The sequence below is a fragment of the Mustela nivalis genome, assembly GCF_964662115.1.
Source record: "Mustela nivalis genome assembly, chromosome: 2".
Taxonomy (NCBI): Eukaryota; Metazoa; Chordata; class Mammalia; order Carnivora; family Mustelidae; genus Mustela; species Mustela nivalis.
The window spans coordinates 108,799,045-108,817,327 of record NC_139021.1 but is presented as its reverse complement, the minus strand read 5'-3'; the positions used below and the strand labels follow the sequence as shown (position 1 = coordinate 108,817,327).

The 18,283-nt window shown below is 36.7% G+C and overlaps 1 protein-coding gene across 20 annotated transcripts in view; it reads left to right on the top strand.

The window, feature by feature from the left end:
• Positions 1 to 18,283, top strand: part of LOC309859815 (ERO1-like protein beta) — a 195,455-nt gene that overhangs the window by 10,398 nt on the left and 166,774 nt on the right. For 14 of the 20 annotated variants that reach the window (XR_014308924.1, XM_082720934.1, XM_082720935.1 and 11 more), the window contains exons 2-4: positions 2,063 to 2,146; positions 10,647 to 10,688; positions 11,797 to 11,879. The exons of 1 other annotated variant lie outside the window; for it this stretch is intronic. Coding sequence is in view for 13 of the 19 variants with exons in the window: in XM_082720934.1 (XP_082577060.1) it covers positions 2,063 to 2,146; positions 10,647 to 10,688; positions 11,797 to 11,879 (209 nt within the window). In the remaining 6 variants the exon portion in view is untranslated. Of the gene's footprint in view, positions 1 to 1,391; positions 1,810 to 2,062; positions 2,147 to 10,545; positions 10,689 to 11,796; positions 11,880 to 18,283 lie in introns of those variants that run through there. 5 more of the 20 variants (XR_014308923.1, XR_014308925.1, XR_014308926.1 and 2 more) reach the window with 4 other exon arrangements.

The following is an 18,283-nucleotide window of genomic DNA, read 5'->3' as shown; positions in this document are numbered from 1 at the left end:
ATCCCGGGACTCTAGGACCGTGACCTGAGCCAAAGGCAGTTGTTCAACCAACTGAGCCACCCAGGCGCCCAATAGGCACTTTTTTTTTTTTTAAAGAGTTTTCCTATTTTTATTATTATTATTTTTAAAGATTTTGTTTGTATGTCAGAGAGAAAGAGAGCACAAGCAGGGGAAGTGGCAGGCAGAGGGAGAAGGAGGTTCCCCGCTGAGCAGGGAGCCTGACACAGAGCTTGATCCCAGGACCCTGGGATCATGACCTAAGTTGAAGGCAGATGCTCAGCTGACTGAGCCACCCAGGCAAGTAGGTGCTATTCTAAGTGCTGTGGATACAATAGTGAATAACACAAAGACTCTGACTTCATGAAGCTTTATCCAGATTAGGAAGGCAAACAATAAAGAGTGAAATTTAATGTCATATGCTTACTAAGGTTAATGCTATGGAGAAGAATAAAGTAGGAGACAGAATAGATTAATGGGGTGGGGAAGTTAGGTAGCTTTACTTTTAAAGAAGATGATCAGGAAAGGAAGGTATCCATGCTGTGCCATTTGAGTAAAGACCTACATAACGTGAAAGCCGTGACAAGATGTGGGGAGAGAACATTCCAGGGAAGGAGAGTAGAGCTACAGGTATAAATGTCTTGAGTGCAGGCATAAAGGTTGAGCGTGTTTGAGGAATAAGTTCAGCCTGGCTGGAGCAAGGTGAGTGAGATATGGAGAGTTGGAAAGTAAGAGCCAGATGAGAAAATCTTATGTAAGGATGTTGAATTTTAGTGTAAGTGTAATAAGCTTTTGGGGGGATTTGTACAAAACAGACTCTCAGGGTGTGAAATAGGAAATAGAGAAACCATGTAGGTTTTTGCATGAGACCAGATGAAAAGTGGTGTTGGAATAAGACAGTAGAGTTGGAAGAGGTGAAAAGTAAGCAAACAAAGATCGTACGTAAGAGGTAACACCAACAGACTTACCTGATGGGGTGAATGTATGCTGTAAGAGTAGAAGTGAAATCGAAGATGATGTGGAGTTTTGAGCATATTACAGAAAAATATATCCTGACCAAGTTAATCTTATTCTAAGAATGCAGGAACAAGGCTTTTAGGTCCTCAATACAGTTCAACACACATTCCTGATTTTTAAAAAAATTTAATAGGAATGATGGATACTTCCTTAACATGATCATTTTAATCCTAACATTAGCATTGCCACCATCTTGCTTGTTGAGAAATAGTCGAGGAATTCTCACTTAGGTGAGCGACCCAGGGTACCCACTGTTTTTTACTGCTGGAGATATTAATTAGCATACCAAACAATAGAGAGCAACTAGAGGCATAAACATTTTTGAAGAATAAGTAAAACCATCTCCATTTATAAATGACAAAATAATACTAGAAAACTTAAATAATGAACAAAAATGATAAAAAATGCATTAAGATAGCAGGCTATAAACTTAATATACAAAATCCCATATCTTCCTAAATGTAAACAATAAGATATAACAAACAAAATCCCCAGTTACACTGAGCAGTCAAGAAGGTCACTGTCTGCCAATCCCATTATTGTCCATCAAGAAACTCTGGATGTTCTTTGTAGCACTTACTACAATTTGTAATTAAACAGGCATTTATAATTTCTATTCCCTTCAGTAGACTCCAGGTGGGTGAAGTACTTTTTTATATATCTTCTTTGCCCTAAACCCTACACAGTGCAGACAGTGGGTGCTCAGTGCACACTGAAACGGGTGGGCGCTTGGTAAAACCCTAACGGGTAAGGTGCTGACAGACATCAGAGTAAAATGCTGCCCAGGGTCTGCAGGTGAGCAGTGTACTTGGACTTTATTTCTTTTTTGAAGTGTCAGAGGACTAATAACAGTTATTTTTTAAAATTAATATTACAACTGGGTGTCTGAAAAACTGCAGTTTCAAATTTTGAACCCTATAGATACCACAGGGTAGGACTTTTTCTTCTTCCCACCACCACATCAGTGGTGTGCAGCACAGGGACACCTAGAGAGTGTTGAAGAACTGTGCCATATGTGTGCTAACGTTTATCCAATCTTTCACTCAAGGTCAATCTGAAACGACCATGTCCTTTCTTGGCAGAAGATGGCCATTGCTCAATAAAAGACTGCCATGTGGAGCCCTGTCCAGAGGTAAAATAAATTAAAAAAATAATAATAAGGAAAACATTGCTTCCTCTTGGGCTCTTAGATAAGCATGAATTTATATTTTAGGCCACTGTTTATGGATTTAGACTTGTCCTCAAATTCATATGCTGTCACCTCTCTCTTTTTAACCACATTCTTGAAGGTTTATTTTATACTTGTCACCAAAATGGGTTTGAAGAAGCTCTTGTACCCAGTAGTATTGATTGGTTGTGGAAGTATAGTATGGTTCTAAGCCAGGTGGAAGCCTGGGCAGCCTGTTCTAGGACTGGATCTACAATTGGCTAACTCTTATTTCATGCTTTGTTGAATATGCTTTTTATTTCATAAGAAAAGTGATGTTAGTGGACCTTAACTTTTACATTTAGAGTGGGAATTACAGTGCTTTGTAAAGCAGAGGAATTTCAGGCTTGGTATGAGGTCTTCACTTGGTGGCTTTGTTACATTAAAAAAAAAAGCAGCTATATTTATATTTTAGACTTTTGTTTTAGACATATACCATAGTTAATTCTTCTTAAACAATAGTTCATTATAAGCTGTGTTTTCATTTCACTTTTTACTTTTCTTACCTAATCAATTAATCTAGTTTGTTATCCTTAAAAATGGGGAAAAAACCTTAACCAATGTCCTTTGTAAAGGGACAATTTAAAAAATCATCTTCATTTTCCTTTAAGAATAATTTTTTTAACTTTTTCATCTGAAATAATTTCAGACCTACAGAAAAATTGGGAGAATAATTCCAACAGTCCTCCTTTATTTTTATTCAGATTCTCTGAATTTGTATCACATTTGCTTTATTACTCTTTGTATATATTATTTTCTGAACTATTTGGGTCTAAATTACCAACAAGGGGATACAATACTGCTAATTACTTGTGTTTCCTTAAAAACAAGATTATTCTGTTATGTAACCACAATGTAACTAACAAAATCAGGAAATTAACATTTTTATAATACAAATGTCTAATCTATAGACCTTAGTCATATATTGCTGAATGACTTACTAATGTGCTATATAGCTAAAAAAAAAAAAGTGTTTTATAGTGTACATTCACTTCATGTGTACAAAATGGTGCTTCAGTAGTTCCATATACTATTCAGTGCTGATCCAGATAAGTGCACTCTCAATCCACTTCCCCAGTTTCAGCCATTGCCCTCTCCTTATATCCTCTCTGGTATCCATCTCTTTGTTCTCTATAGAGTTAAGAGTTTGTTGTTTTGGTTTGTCTCTTTTTTGTTCTTGTGTTTGTTTTGCTTCTTAAATTCCACGGGTGAGTGAAATAGTGTAATTCTTGTTCTCTAACTGGCTTGTTTTCCTAAGCATTATACTCTCTAAATCCATCCATGTTTTGCAAATGGCAGGACTTCATTCTTTTTTATGGCTGAATAATATTCCATTGTATGTGTATACACCACATCTTCTTTTTTTTTTTTTTTAAAGATTTTATTTATTTACTTGTCAGAGCGAGAGAGAGCGAGAGCGAGCACAGGCAGACAGAGTGGAAGGCAGAGTCAGAGGGAGAAGCAGGCTCCCTGCGGAGCAAGGAGCCCGATGTGGGACTCGATCCCAGGACGCTGGGATCATGACCTGAGCCGAAGGCAGCTGCCTAACCAACTGAGCCACCCAGGCGTCCCAACACCACATCTTCTTTATCTGTTCATCTATTGATTGACACTTGGGCTGTTTCCATGGGTTGTCTATTGTAAATAATGTTACTATAAACATAGGAGTGTAGGGTGCCTAGGTGGTTTAGTGGGTTAAGCCTCTGCCTACAGCTCAGGTCATGATCTCAGGGTCCTGAGATTGAGTCCTGCATCAGGCTCTCTGCTTGGCGGGGAGCCTGCTTCCTCCTCTCTCTCTCTCTGCCTGCCTCTCTGCCTACTTGTGATCTCTCTCTGTCAAATAAATAAGATTTTTAGAAAAAAAATAGGAGTGTATATATCCCTTTGAATTAGTGTTTTTGTATTCTTTGGGTAAATACCTAGTAGTATAATTGCTGGATCATAGGGTAGTTCTGTTTTTATTTTTCAAGGAACCCGTATGTTATCTTCCACAGTTACTACGCCAGTTTGCATTCCCACCAACAGTGAATGAGTGTTACTTTTTCTCTACATCTTCACCAACACTTGTTTCTTGTGTTTTTGAGTTTAGTCATTTTAACAGATGTTAGGTGATAGTTCAGTTTGTTTTTGATTTGCATTTCGCTGATGATGCATGATGTTGAGCATCTTTTCATGTATCTGTTGGCCATCTGGATATTGTCTTTGGAGAAATGTCTGTTCGTATCTTCTGCCCATTTTTTAATTGGATTATTTAGGATATTTTTTGGTGTTGAGCTGTATTAAATTCTTTTTTTTTGAAGATTTTATTTATTTATTTGACAGGCAGAGATCCCAAGTTAGCAGAGAGGCAGGCAGAGAGAGAGGAGGAAGCAGGCTCCCTACTGAGCAGAGAGCCCAATGCGGGGCTCGATCCCAGGACCCAGGCGCCCCGAGCTATATAAATTCTTTATATGTTTTGGATAATAATCCTTAGATGTATATGTCATTGCAAATATCTTCCACCAGTTAGTTAGGTTTTCTTTTAGTTTTATTGGTGGTTTCCTTTGCTGGGCAGAAGTTTTTTATTTTAGTGTAATCACAAGTGCTTATTTTGCTTTTGTTTTACTTGCCTCAGGAGACATACCTAGAAAGATCTTGTTATGGTTAGCATCAGAGAAATTACTGCCTGTGCTCTGTTCTAGGAATTTTATGGTGTCAAGTCTCACATTTAGGTCCCTAATCCATTTTGAGTTTTTGTGTGCAGTGTAAGAAGTCCCATTTCATTCTTCTGCATGCAGCCATGCAGTTACCCTTTGTTGAAGAGACTTATTCCCATTAAATATTCTTGCCTCCTTTGTCAAAGATTGACAGTAACATCATGGGTTTATTTCTGTGCTTTGTATGCTGTTCTGTTGACCTAAGTGTCTATTTTTGTGCCAGTACCATACCTTTTTGAATACTACAGATAATATAATTTGAAATCTGGAATAGTGTTCCCTCCGGTTTTGGTTTTCTTTTTCAAGATTGCTTTGGCTCTTCAGAGTCTTTTGTGGTTCCATACAAAGTTTAGGATGTCTTTTTTCTAGTTCTATGAAGAATGCTGTTGGTATTTTGATAGGGAATGCATTAAATGTGTAGCTTGCTTTGGGTAGTATAGAAATTTTAACAATATTTGTTCTTGTCATCCATGAGCATGGACTGTCTTTCCATTTCTTTGTGTCATCTTCAGCTTCTTTCATCAATATTTTATGTTTTCACAATCAGGTCTTTTCACCTCTTTGCTAAATTTATTCATAGCTGGTTTATTATTTTGGGGACTGTTGTAAATGGGATTGTTTTCTTAATCTCTCTTTCTGCTGCTTCCTTATTACTGTATAGAAATGCAGCAGATTTTTGTACATTGATTTTATGTCCTGAAACTTTACTGGATTGATTTTTAGATGTAGCAGTTTTTTGGTGGAGTCTTTAGGGTTTTCCACACAGAATATCATGTCCTCCACAAATAGTGAAAGTTTGATTTCTTCCTTAACCAGTTTGGTTGCCTTTTATTCCTTTTTGTTGTCTGATGGCTGTGGCTAGGACATCCAGTACTAAGCTGAATAAAACGGTTAGAGTAGATATCCGTGTCCTTTTTCTGACCTCACGGTAAATGCTCTCAGTTTTCCCCCCATTGAGTATAATGGATTTTCTCTATAAGGCCTTTATTATAGTTGAGGTATGTTTCCTCTAAACCTATTTTGTTGAGGGTTATTGTTGCTGTATTTTATTGGATGCCTTTTCTGTATCTGTTGAAATCTGAAGCTTCTTTTCCTTTCTCTTACTGATATGATGTATCACACTGATTGGTTTGTAAATATTGAACCACTCTTGCAACCTGGGAGTAAAGGTTGATCAGGGTGAATGATTTTTTTTTTAAAGGATTGTTGGACTTGGTTTGCTAGTATTTTGTAGAGAATTTTTGCATCTATGTTCATCAGAGTTATTGGCCTGTAGTTTTTTTTTTAATTAAAAAAATCTTTGTTATTTTTTGTAGTTTTTTAAAAAGATTTTATGTATTTATTTGACATTTGACAGAGATCATAAGTAGGACGGGGGTGGGTGTTGGTTGCAGGGAAGCTTGCTCCCTGCTGAGCAGAGAGTGGAAGGCAGGGCTCAATCCCAGAACCAGGGGATCATGATCTGAGCTGAAGGCAGAGGTTTAACCCCCTGAGCCACCCAGGTGCCCCTGTAGTTCTGTTTTTCAATGGTGTCTTCACCTGGCTTCAGTATCAGGATGATACTGGCCTCAGAGAATGAATTTGGAAATTTTCCTTCCTCTTCATTTTTTTGAAATATTTTGAGAAGAATAGGTATTAACTTTTCTTGGAATGTTTGATAGAATTTGCCTATGAAGCCATCTAGTTCTGGAGTTTTGTTTGTTGGGAATTTTTTTTTTTTTAAGATTTTGTTTATTTATTTGACAGAGAGAGATCACAGGTAGGCAGAGAGGCAGGCAGAGAGAGAGAGGGAAGCAGGCTCCCCGCTGAGATGAGAGCCCCATGCTGGGCTTGATCCCAGGACCCTGGGATCATGACCTGAGCTGAAGGCAGAGGCTTTAACCCACTGAGCCACCTAAGGGCCCCATGTTGGGAATTTTTTGATTACTGATTCAATTTCATTGCTGGTTATCAGTCTGTTTAAATGTTCTTTCTTCCTGTTGCTGTTTTGATAGATCATATGTTTCTTGGGATTTGTCCATTTCCTCTAGGTTGTCCAGGTTTGGAGTATGTAATTTTTCATAATACTCTCCTGTAGTTACTTGTATTTCTGTGGTGTCCATTGTTACTCTCTCTCATTTGCAATTTTGTTTGTGTCCTCTCTCATATACCCCCATTTTTTTAAATGAGCCTGGCTAGAGGTTTATCAGTTTTATTTATCTTTTCTAGGAACTAGCTCCTGATTTCATAGATTTCTTCTATGTTGTTTTTAAAAAATTTTCTGTATCATTTATTTGTGCTCTAATCTTTTTTTTTATAAATATTTTTTATTTTTTTTAAGATTTTATTTATTTATTTGACAGAGAGAGAGATCACAAGTAGGCAGTAGGCAGAGAGGCAGGCAGAGAGAGAGAGAGGAGGAAGCAGTCTTCCCGCTGAGCAGAGACCCTGGGATCATGACCTGAGCCTAAGGCAGAGGCTTAACCCACTGAGCCACCCAGGCGCCCCTGTGCTCTAATCTTTATTATTTCATTCCTTCTGTTGGTTTTGGGTTTTGTTATTCTTTTTGTAGCTCCTTTATATGTAAATTTAGGTTGTTTGAGATATTTCCTACTTCTGAGGTAGGCTGGTATAATCCTAAACTTCCCTCTTAGAACTGCTTTTGCTCCATCTGCAAGATTTTGGACCGTTGCGTTTTCATTTTCATTTGTTTTCATGTAATTTTTATTTCTTTGAGTTCTTGGATGACTCATTCATTGTTTAGTAGCATGTTATTTAATGTTGATGAATTTGCGCTCTTTTCAGATTTTTTTCCTGTGGTTGACTTCCATTTTCATAGTGGTGTGGTCAGAAAAGATGCATGGTATGGCTTCCATCTTCTTGAATTTGTTCAGGCTTATTTTATGGGCTAATCTGTGGTCTGTTCTGGAAAATGTTCTGTGTGCACTTGCAGAGAATATGTATCTGCTGTTTTAGGAAGGAATGCTCTGAAAATATATTTTAAATCCATCTGATCTGGTGAATGGAGCCATTGTTTCCTTGTTGATTTTCTGTTTGGACAATCTGTCCATTGATGTAAGAGGGGTGTTATAGTCTCCTATTATTATTGCATTCCTATCTATTAGTTTTTTTTTTTTTAATGCTGTTAACTGTGTGTTTGGGTGCTCCCATGTTGGGTGCATAAATATTTATAGTTGTGTATCTTCTTGTTGGAGTCTCCCCTTCATCATCATATTGTGTTCTTCTTTATCTCCTGTTACAGTCTTTGTTTTAAAGTCTGTTTTGTTTGATTTAAGTATTACTACTCCAGCTTTCTTTTGACATCCATTTGGATGACGAATCTTTCTTCATCCTCTTACTTTCAGTTAGCAGTTGTTTTTACATCAGAGAAGAGTCTCTTATAGGCAGCCTTATAGATGGCTCTTGTTTTTTTAATCCACTCTGTGTAATTCAAAGATACCCCATATCTTTGGATTGAAGTGTCTAGTCCATTTACATGTAAAGTAGTTATTGGTAGATATAAATTTATTACCAAGTTGTTACTTGCTTTGTGATTGTTTTGTAGTTTTTCTCTGATCTCTCTCTTGCTCTTTTTTGTGGTGTTTTGGCTTTCCTTAGTGATATACTTGGATTCTTTTCTCTTTATCCATTGCATATCTATTGCTGGCTTTTTTTTTTTTAAGTTTGTATATAGCATCGTTTGCATATAGCAGTCTGTGCTAAGTTGATGGTCATTTAAGTTTAAACCCATTCTTTATTCCTTTCTGCTTAACATTTTGTACATATGGTGTCATATTTTATATCCTTTGTGAATCTTCTGACTGATATTTACAGATATATTTATTTTTACTGCTTTTATGTTTCCTACTTTTCCTACTGGCTTTCAAAACCAAAATTTATGGGGATTGGTCTTCCCCATGTATGTGGGATAGTCTGTTTCTCACCCTTCCCTGTACCTCCAGTTCTTGACTGCAGACGGCCAAAGCCTGTTTCGTTCCCCACTACATCTCTACCCTTCCTACGCAATTCGATGTGGCCTCTTCTCTGCCTTTAGTTGCAGAGTTTGTTCTGCCAGTCTTTGGGTTGTTTTCTAGATTATTTGTGTAAAGTTTTTGTTTTCTAGTTGTATCCATAGGATAAGGTGAGCCTAGGGTCCTCCTACCCCATCATCTTCCCAGCCTCAATACCAGCTGGTTTATTTAATTCTTGATTTAGTTATTAGTTTTACATTTTTCATTACTTCTAATAATTCTCTTCTGTGATTGTTATGTGTCATTCGTAACAATCATCTGTGATGCCTACCCCAATATGTCTAAAAGGTTTATTGTTAAGATTTGTATAAGTCAAGTTATTGTATTTAGCATCAAACCTTTAGAAAAGCTGCTAAAGGTTTTGGTTTTAGCATATTATACTATACTAGTCAGAGGACACACTGTAGCCAGCAGTTACTTTTGGTTAGTATTCCTTCCACATTTTAAATTCAGGTTCGTGGCTATTAGATTTGACTTAAGTTTTATAGTCTTCTCTCTTCTGCCTTCTGTTTGTTAGATGTACTAGCAAATGCTAAAATAATAAAATGCTAGCAACAAATAATGTTTTAATCTATTAATCTTCTTATTGATTAGGGAAATATCTCTAATCATTATTTATATTCTTCCACCTGGCAGGAAGATATTTATTCTGAATATTTGGTTAAATTTACCTAAGCTAAAATTTACCATGACACATGAAAAGATTTTAGTAGGTATTTTGCTATACCATAGATTCCAATGCTGGAAATCAGTCCCCTAGATTAATTAGAGGATCAACCTGTGATTTTCTGCTTTCAGATATGATTTTTTGTTTAAAATTTGTCTGATGAACCAGTTATAATGATTTCTAGGTTTGCTTATTAAAGCCTGAAACTAATTACTGGCTTTGTAGAAAAGAAAGGTGGACATAGGGATTTTCTATTAGTAAACCCTGATTACCTAGATTGGTAAACCAAGGTGAATCCTGTGCACCAAGGAACTAATTCTGTCAGTATTAATCCCAAACTGCCTTCACTTTAGATGTCATCTTAGAGCAGAAATTAAGATTGAGCATAAAATTTTTCAAAGAACTTTGAAAATTTTTAAAGCTTCTTTTTCTGTGGTAGGAAAGTGTATAGAATAGTGATTTTTGTCAGTTTTTTTAACCTAAAAATTATGTGAACTATTCCATAGTGCATTACACTTTAAATTATAGCTGATTTGGGGGTGTCCGGTTGGCTCATTACACTTTAAATTATAGCTGATTTGGGGGTGTCTGGTTGGCTCATTACACTTTAAATTATAGCTGATTTGGGGGTGTCTGGTTGGCTCAGTGGGTTAAGCCTTTGCCTTCGGATCAGGTCATGAATTTAGGGTCCGGGGATGGAGCCCCACATCGGGCTCTCTGCTCAGTGGGCAGCTTTCTTCTCCCTCTCTCTCTGCCTTCCTCTCTCCTTGTGATCTCTCTCTCTCTTTGGAAAATAAATAAATAAAATCTTTAAAAAGATTTTAGCTGATTTTGACACTGTTATTTTGTATATGTCGATCAGTTTGCTAAATTATGATTTACAAGTCCATAATTTTTTTTTTTAGATAGTATGAAAACAGTCTGAATGAATGTTCATTTTTTTCATCATAGAATAAAATAGTCTCTGTATTTGAGCAGTGGCATTACTAATTTGTGAATAAATCTCAAGAAAAAATGAAGATAACTTCCTAAATTTTTCTTATGCTTTTAAGAGCAAAATTCCAGTCAGAATTAAAGCTGGGAGTTCTAATAAGGTGAGTCACTTTTCTTCCTTGAATATTTTTTGCTTTACATTGTGAAACTTACCAATTCCTGCTTGATAGAAGAGAACTGTTCTGGAATTAGTTGGCAGTGGGAACATTTTGCTCCTTAGACCCACCTTTCTAATTCTTGCCACAGGCAGAGAACTTGAATATTTTACAGTTAAATTATATAGATTCTTTTAAGATACATCAATTCTGTCTTCTGTAGAAGAACTATAGTAGCATAGTATAACTATAGTATCAGATGCCCTGTGCAACAGGTGTTTTATCATGCATGTATTTTTAGTCTTGAGTTCCAACTAGTCAACCTGTCATCTTCAGGTTTATATTGTATAGGGTACACAGTTATCAAGGTATTTGAGGCATAGTACTTTTAAATGGCATTAATTTTTTTTTTTATTTTAAAAATATTTTTCAGTTATTTTTTATTCTTCATTATGCTTTTGGAAATTTTGTCTCTGTTGATATATGTAGCTTTGTTAATTTTAATAGTTGTGTAGTACTCCATTGTATGAGTATCTCATTGGTTAGCTCTTCCTCTGCTAATGGGCATTTCAATTGTTTGGAGTTTTTTGCTGTTATGAACAGTGATGTATCAGCATTTTCATCCTTTGTCTCATTGTGTACACATGTAAGAGTAGACAGGTAGATCTTTAGGTAGATATTTAGAAGTAAGGTTGCTGGGCCATTGATTATACCTATCTTAGCATGATAAGATAGTACCAAATACTTTCTAAAGTGGTTGTACTTTATTTATTTATTTATTTATTTTTTAGTGTTGCTCTGGATATGGTTTAAGTTGTAAGACTGTTGGTTCAAAGGTTTATTCATTTTTATAGCTCTAGATAAATATTGTCAAATTACTTTCCCAAGAGGGTTTTCTTACTTTACATGATCACCAGGATACCAGTGGTAATTCTTTTTAATGTCTTCTTTCTTTGGTGGGAATTTGTGACTCATTTTGATTTCCATTTCTTACATATGTAAGAGGTTTTGATAATAGGATGTATCTGTGTCATCACTGACAGATTGCCAGTGGAACTTGAAATAGAGAGAAACCTAATAGTTATTACTAAACTTACTATGTACTTCCTTTCAGTACTCAAAAGTGGCAAACGATACCAAAGAATTAGAAGACTGTGAGCAAGCTAATAAACTGGGAGCAATTAACAGCACGCTAAGGCAAGTTTAAAAAATATTCTCTTATTTAGTATATTTATATCAGAAACATTCTGTTTTTCTTGTGATTTTGATGAAACAATAAAGTTTCAAGTTATTCTCTTTTTTTTTTCAAGTCATTCTTTTTTTTTTTTTTTGAATGGCAAGTGACTTTTTTTTTTAATTTATTTTTTATTTTCAGCATAACAGTATTCATTATTTTTCACCACACCCAGTGCTCCATGCAATCCGTGCCCTTTATAATACCCACCACCTAGTACCCCAACCTCCCACCCCCCACCCCTTCAAAACCCTCAGATTGTTTTTCAGAGTCCATAGTCTCTCATGGTTCACCTCCCCTTCCAATTTCCCCCAACTCCCTTCTCCTCTCTAACTCCCCATGTCCTCCATGCTATTTGTTATGCTCCACAAATAAGTGAAACCATATGATAATTGACTCTCTCTGCTTGACTTATTTCACTCAGCATAATAATCTCTTCCAGTCCCGTCCATGTTGCTACAAAAGTTGGGTATTTGTCCTTTCTTTTTTTTTTTTTTTTTTTTTTTTTTTTTTTTTTTTTATAAACATATATTTTTATCCCCAGGGGTACAGGTCTGTGAATCACCAGGTTTACACACTTCACAGCACTCACCAAAGCACATACCCTCCCCAATGTCCATAATCCCACCCCCTTCTCCCAAACCCCCTCCCCCCAGCAACCCTCAGTTTGTTTTGTGAGATTAAGAGTCACTTATGGTTTGTCTCCCTCCCAATCCCATCTTGTTTCATTGATTCTTCTCCTACCCACTTAAGCCTCCATGTTGCATCACCACTTCCTCATATCAGGGAGATCATATGATAGTTGTCTTTCTCTGCTTGACTTATTTCGCTAAGCATGATACGCTCTAGTTCCATCCATGTTGTCGCAAATGGCAAGATTTCATTTCTTTTGATGGCTGCATAGTATTCCATTGTGTATATATACCACATCTTCTTGATCCATTCATCTGTTGATGGACATCTAGGTTCTTTCCATAGTTTGGCTATTGTGGACATTGCTGCTATAAACATTCGGGTGCATGTGCCCCTTTGGATCACTACATTTGTATCTTTAGGGTAAATACCCAATAGTGCAATTGCTGGGTCATAGGGCAGTTCTATTTTCAACATTCTGAGGAACCTCCATGCTGTTTTCCAGAGTGGCTGCACCAGCTTGCATTCCCACCAACAGTGTAGGAGGGTTCCCCTTTCTCCACATCCTCGCCAGCATCTGTCATTTCCTGACTTGTTGATTTTAGCCATTCTGACTGGTGTGAGGTGATATCTCATTGTGGTTTTGATTTGTATTTCCCTGATGCCGAGTGATATGGAGCACTTTTTCATGTGTCTGTTGGCCATCTGGATGTCTTCTTTGCAGAAATGTCTGTTCATGTTTTCTGCCCATTTCTTGATTGGATTATTTGTTCTTTGGGTGTTGAGTTTGCTAAGTTCTTTATAGATTCTGGACACTAGTCCTTTATCTGATATGTCGTTTGCAAATATCTTCTCCCATTCTGTCAGTTGTCTTTTGATTTTGTTAACTGTTTCCTTTGCTGTGCAAAAGCTTTTGATCTTGATGAAATCCCAATAGTTCATTTTTGCCCTTGATTCCCTTGCCTTTTGCGTTGTTCCTAGGAAGATGTTGCTGCGGCAGAGGTCGAAGAGGTTGCTGCCTGTGTTCTCCTCAAGGATTTTGATGGATTCCTTTCGCACATTGAGGTCCTTCATCCATTTTGAGTCTATTTTTGTGTGTGGTGTAAGGAAATGGTCCAATTTCATTTTTCTGCATGTGGCTGTCCAATTTTCCCAGCACCATTTATTGAAGAGGCTGTCTTTTTTCCATTGGACATTCTTTCCTGCTTTGTCGAAGATGAGTTGACCATAGATTTGAGGGTCTATTTCTGGGCTCTCTATTCTGTTCCATTGATCTATGTGTCTGTTTTTGTGCCAGTACCATGCTGTCTTGATGATGACAGCTTTGTAATAGAGCTTGAAGTCCGGAATTGTGATGCCACCAACGTTGGCTTTCTTTTTCAATATCCCTTTGGCTATTCGAGGTCTTTTCTGGTTCCATATAAATTTTAGCATTATTTGTTCCATTTCTTTGAAAAAGATGGATGGTACTTTGATAGGAATTGCATTAAATGTGTAGTTTGCTTTAGGTAGCATAGACATTTTCACAATATTTATTCTTCCAATCCAGGAGCATGGAACATTTTTCCATTTCTTTGTGTCTTCCTCAATTTCTTTCATGAGTACTTTATAGTTTTCTGAGTATAGATTCTGTGTCTCTTTGGTTAGGTTTATTCCTAGGTATCTTATGGTTTTGGATGCAATTGTAAATGGGATTGACTCCTTAATATCTCTTTCTTCTGTCTTGCTGTTGGTGTAGAGAAATGCAACTGATTTCTGTGCATTGATTTTATATCCTGACACTTTACTGAATTCCTGTATAAGTTCTAGCAGGTTTGGAGTGGAGTCTTTTGGGTTTTCCACATATAGTATCATATCATCTGCGAAGAGTGATAATTTGACTTCTTCTTTGCCGATTTGGATGCCTTTAATTTCCTTTTGTTGTCTGATTGCTGAGGCTAGGACCTCTAGTACTATGTTGAATAGCAGTGGTGATAATGGACATCCCTGCCGTGTGCCTGACCTTAGTGGAAAAGCTTTCAGTTTTTCTCCATTGAGAATGATATTTGCGGTGGGTTTTTCATAGATGGCTTTGATGATATTGAGGTATGTGCCCTCTATTCCTACACTTTGAAGAGTTTTGATCAGGAAGGGATGCTGTACTTTGTCAAATGCTTTTTCAGCATCTATTGAAAGTATCATATGGTTCTTGTTCTTTCTTTTATTGATGTGTTGTATCACATTGACTGATTTGCGGATGTTGAACCAACCTTGCAGCCCTGGAATAAATCCCACTTGGTCGTGGTGAATAATCTTTTTAATGTACTGTTGAATCCTATTGGCTAGTATTTTGTTGAGTATTTTTGCATCTGTGTTCATCAAGGATATCGGTCTATAGCTCTCTTTTTTGGTGGGATCCTTGTCTGGTTTTGGGATCAAGGTGATGCTGGCCTCATAAAATGAGTTTGGAAGTTTTCCTTCCATTTCTATTTTTTGGAACAGTTTCAGGAGAATAGGAATTAGTTCTTCTTTAAATGTTTGGTAGAATTCCCCCGGGAAGCCATCTGGCCCTGGGCTTTTGTTTGTTTGGAGATTTTTAATGACTGTTTCAATCTCCTTACTGGTTATGGGTCTGTTCAGGCTTTCTATTTCATCCTGGTTCAGTTGTGGTAGTTTATATGTCTCTAGGAATGCATCCATTTCTTCCAGATTGTCAAATTTATTGCCGTAGAGTTGCTCATAGTATGTTCTTATAATAGTTTGTATTTCTTTGGTGTTAGTTGTGATCTCTCCTCTTTCATTCATGATTTTATTTATTTGGGTCCTTTCTCTTTTCTTTTTGATAAGTCGGGCCAGGGGTTTATCAATTTTATTAATTCTTTCAAAGAACCAGCTCCTACTTTCGTTGATTTTTTCTATTGTTTTTTTGGTTTCTATTTCATTGATTTCTGCTCTGATCTTTATGATTTCTCTTCTCCTGCTGGGCTTAGGGTTTCTTTCTTGTTCTTTCTCCAGCTCCTTTAGGTGTAGGGTTAGGTTGTGTACCTGAGACCTTTCTTGTTTCTTGAGAAAGGCTTGTACCGCTATATATTTTCCTCTCAGGACTGCCTTTATTGTGTCCCACAGATTTTGAACCGTTGTATTTTCATTATCATTTGTTTCCATGATTTTTTTCAATTCTTCTTTAATTTCCCGGAAGTTATTCTTCATCCTAAATTTCATGATTGCTTTGCTTCCTCCTCTTAGTGGATTTCAAAAATATATCAATTTTTTAAATTTAATTTTTTAAATTTAATTTTTTAAATTTAAATTTCAAAAATATATCATCAATAGTGACTTTATCAAAATGTAAAAATACAGAAGATTGTTCTGCTAACAGGACTTATGGATCCATTCTTCCTGGTTATTATAGGAAAAGGAACTTTTCCTTTGAACTTCTAAGTCTTTTGTAAATAGTAATTCAGTCTGTGTGTTACATTCTGAACAGTTAAAGTTTTGATTACCATGACTAGTAAGTTTCATAGATTTTTTTTCCCTATTGACTTTTCCTTATGTTCTCTAAGTAAAACCTGCTTGTGAAGGCCAACATAATTTGTGAGTGGTCTCAGATTATGCACAATGAAATGACTGAACATATCTATAATTGAGAGTATGGAATGGATTATTACTAATCTTTTTAATTTCCCTATTTGCTTAGTTTGGTATTTGTATACGATAATTGTTAGACTTAATAAAATTATCAGTCATTATTTATTGAAAAATCTTAATCTAGAAAACTAGAGAAGATAATATAACATAATAAGATAATAAAATAAATTCATTTTATTTATTTATTTAGTTATTTATTTAGTGACCAGATATTAACATTTTCTACTATGATTTTAATAATAGGGAAATGTAGATACATTTGAAATCCCTATGCCCTATTTCCCAATTCTGTTCTCTTTCCTTCTTAGAGGTAACTACTATCATGAATCCATCTATGGTTTTGTTTTTATTATATATATAAAATGATGGTTATTTTACATATGATTTTATTTTTTCCTTATATAAAATAATACTGAATTTAACATCCAAATTTATTTTTACACTGTACATATTGCATTCTAGATCTATGTTAAAACATGGGAGATGTGTCTCATTTCAGCTGATGAATGGTTTTTATCAGATGACTATTACCTATTTTACTTATCTGTTCCTCTACTGATAGACATTTGAATTATTCAGATTTCTTACTTCTACAAATTATGTGACCTTGAGTGCCTTGATAAATTTTTTGGCATACAGTAGGAAATTTGGCATGCACTAGTGAGATTGCTGAACCTTATGATGCCCCCGTGAACCTGTTCTTGATATTGCCTGAGGGCTTTCCATAGTGTTTGTATGACTGTGTACTGCCTCTGGGGCTGAGAACTGGTTTTGGTTTCCACATCCTTGCCAAAAATTAATAATGCTTGCAGATGAAATAGCATATTATTTTTGTTTAATTTGTATTTTGTTGATTACTATTAAGTTTAAGCATTTTTTAATCTGTTTATTGCATATTAGTGTTTCTTAATGAATGCCTACAATATATATCAAGCACTGTTCTAGAGTAGTATTAAGCATATAGTGGTGGACATGACAAATTCTTTTTCTCATGAAGCTTAATCCTCTTTGGAGATCTGCAGTAAAAAAGTAAAATATATAAGAAGTAATTAAAGTGGTGATGAGTGCCTGGGAGAAAGATAAAGCAGAGAAGGATGACAGAGGGCTAGGGGTGGTGTGGATGGGGATGGGGAAGTGGCACTGTTTTAGATTGAGTGGTGAGAGAAAGGCACAGCAATAATGGGACATTTGAACAAAGTGCCCATAAAGGCACAAGTCGCAAGTCATAATATGGCTGCCTGAGAGAGAAGTATTCTAGGCATGTATAATTGTTAGTAAAAAGGACCTGTGACAGGAGTGTGCCTAGATGATTTGAAGCCTCCCAAGAAGGCCAGTGTGGCTGGAGTACAGTGGTCAAGGGCAAAATAGTAGAAGACTGAGTCAGAAGATGCTAGGGATGGGGACAGGGGTGGGGTAGGGTGGAGGGCTTGAAGACAGCAACGAATGCTGCTTTTAAACTGAGTGGAATGAAAAGTCACGGAGGACTGGAGCGAATGCTTTGAGCAGCCACGTGCTATGTTATGTGGTTATTGTACTAATCCAGGTAAGACAGAATTGTGATAGCTGTAGAAATGATGAGAAGTGGTCAGATTCTGGACAGATTTTGAAGAGCGAGCTGACAGGATCTGCTGAAGGATTTGATGTGGGGTATGGAAAAAGATAGGAGCTATAAATGACTACAGGATTGGGAAGTAGAGGCCTCTGCTCCAGCAGCGGCCTAGAGAGCAACAGCGAGCACATCGCTCAGCTTTCCCACTTGTTGCCACCTTCTGTGGAGCCTCCACCTCCTCTGCTACGCCCCCGGCTTCCTCCTTTCCAGGCTGTGGTTAACCCATAAGCCCACTGGGATGCACAGTGGCAACCCCAGCATCATGATGAGTGATGATAAACCAGGTGATCACCTAGACTTATTCTGTATACCTCAACCATTATGCTGAGGATTTGGAAAAGGTGTTTATTCCTCATGGAATTATGGACAGGACCGAGCAGCTTACTCAAGATGTGATGAAGACATGGGAGGCCGTCACATCGTAGACCTCTGTCTGCTCCAGGGAAGCTATAAATTCCTGCTGGGTGGTATCAAAGCACTGAACAGAAATTATGATAG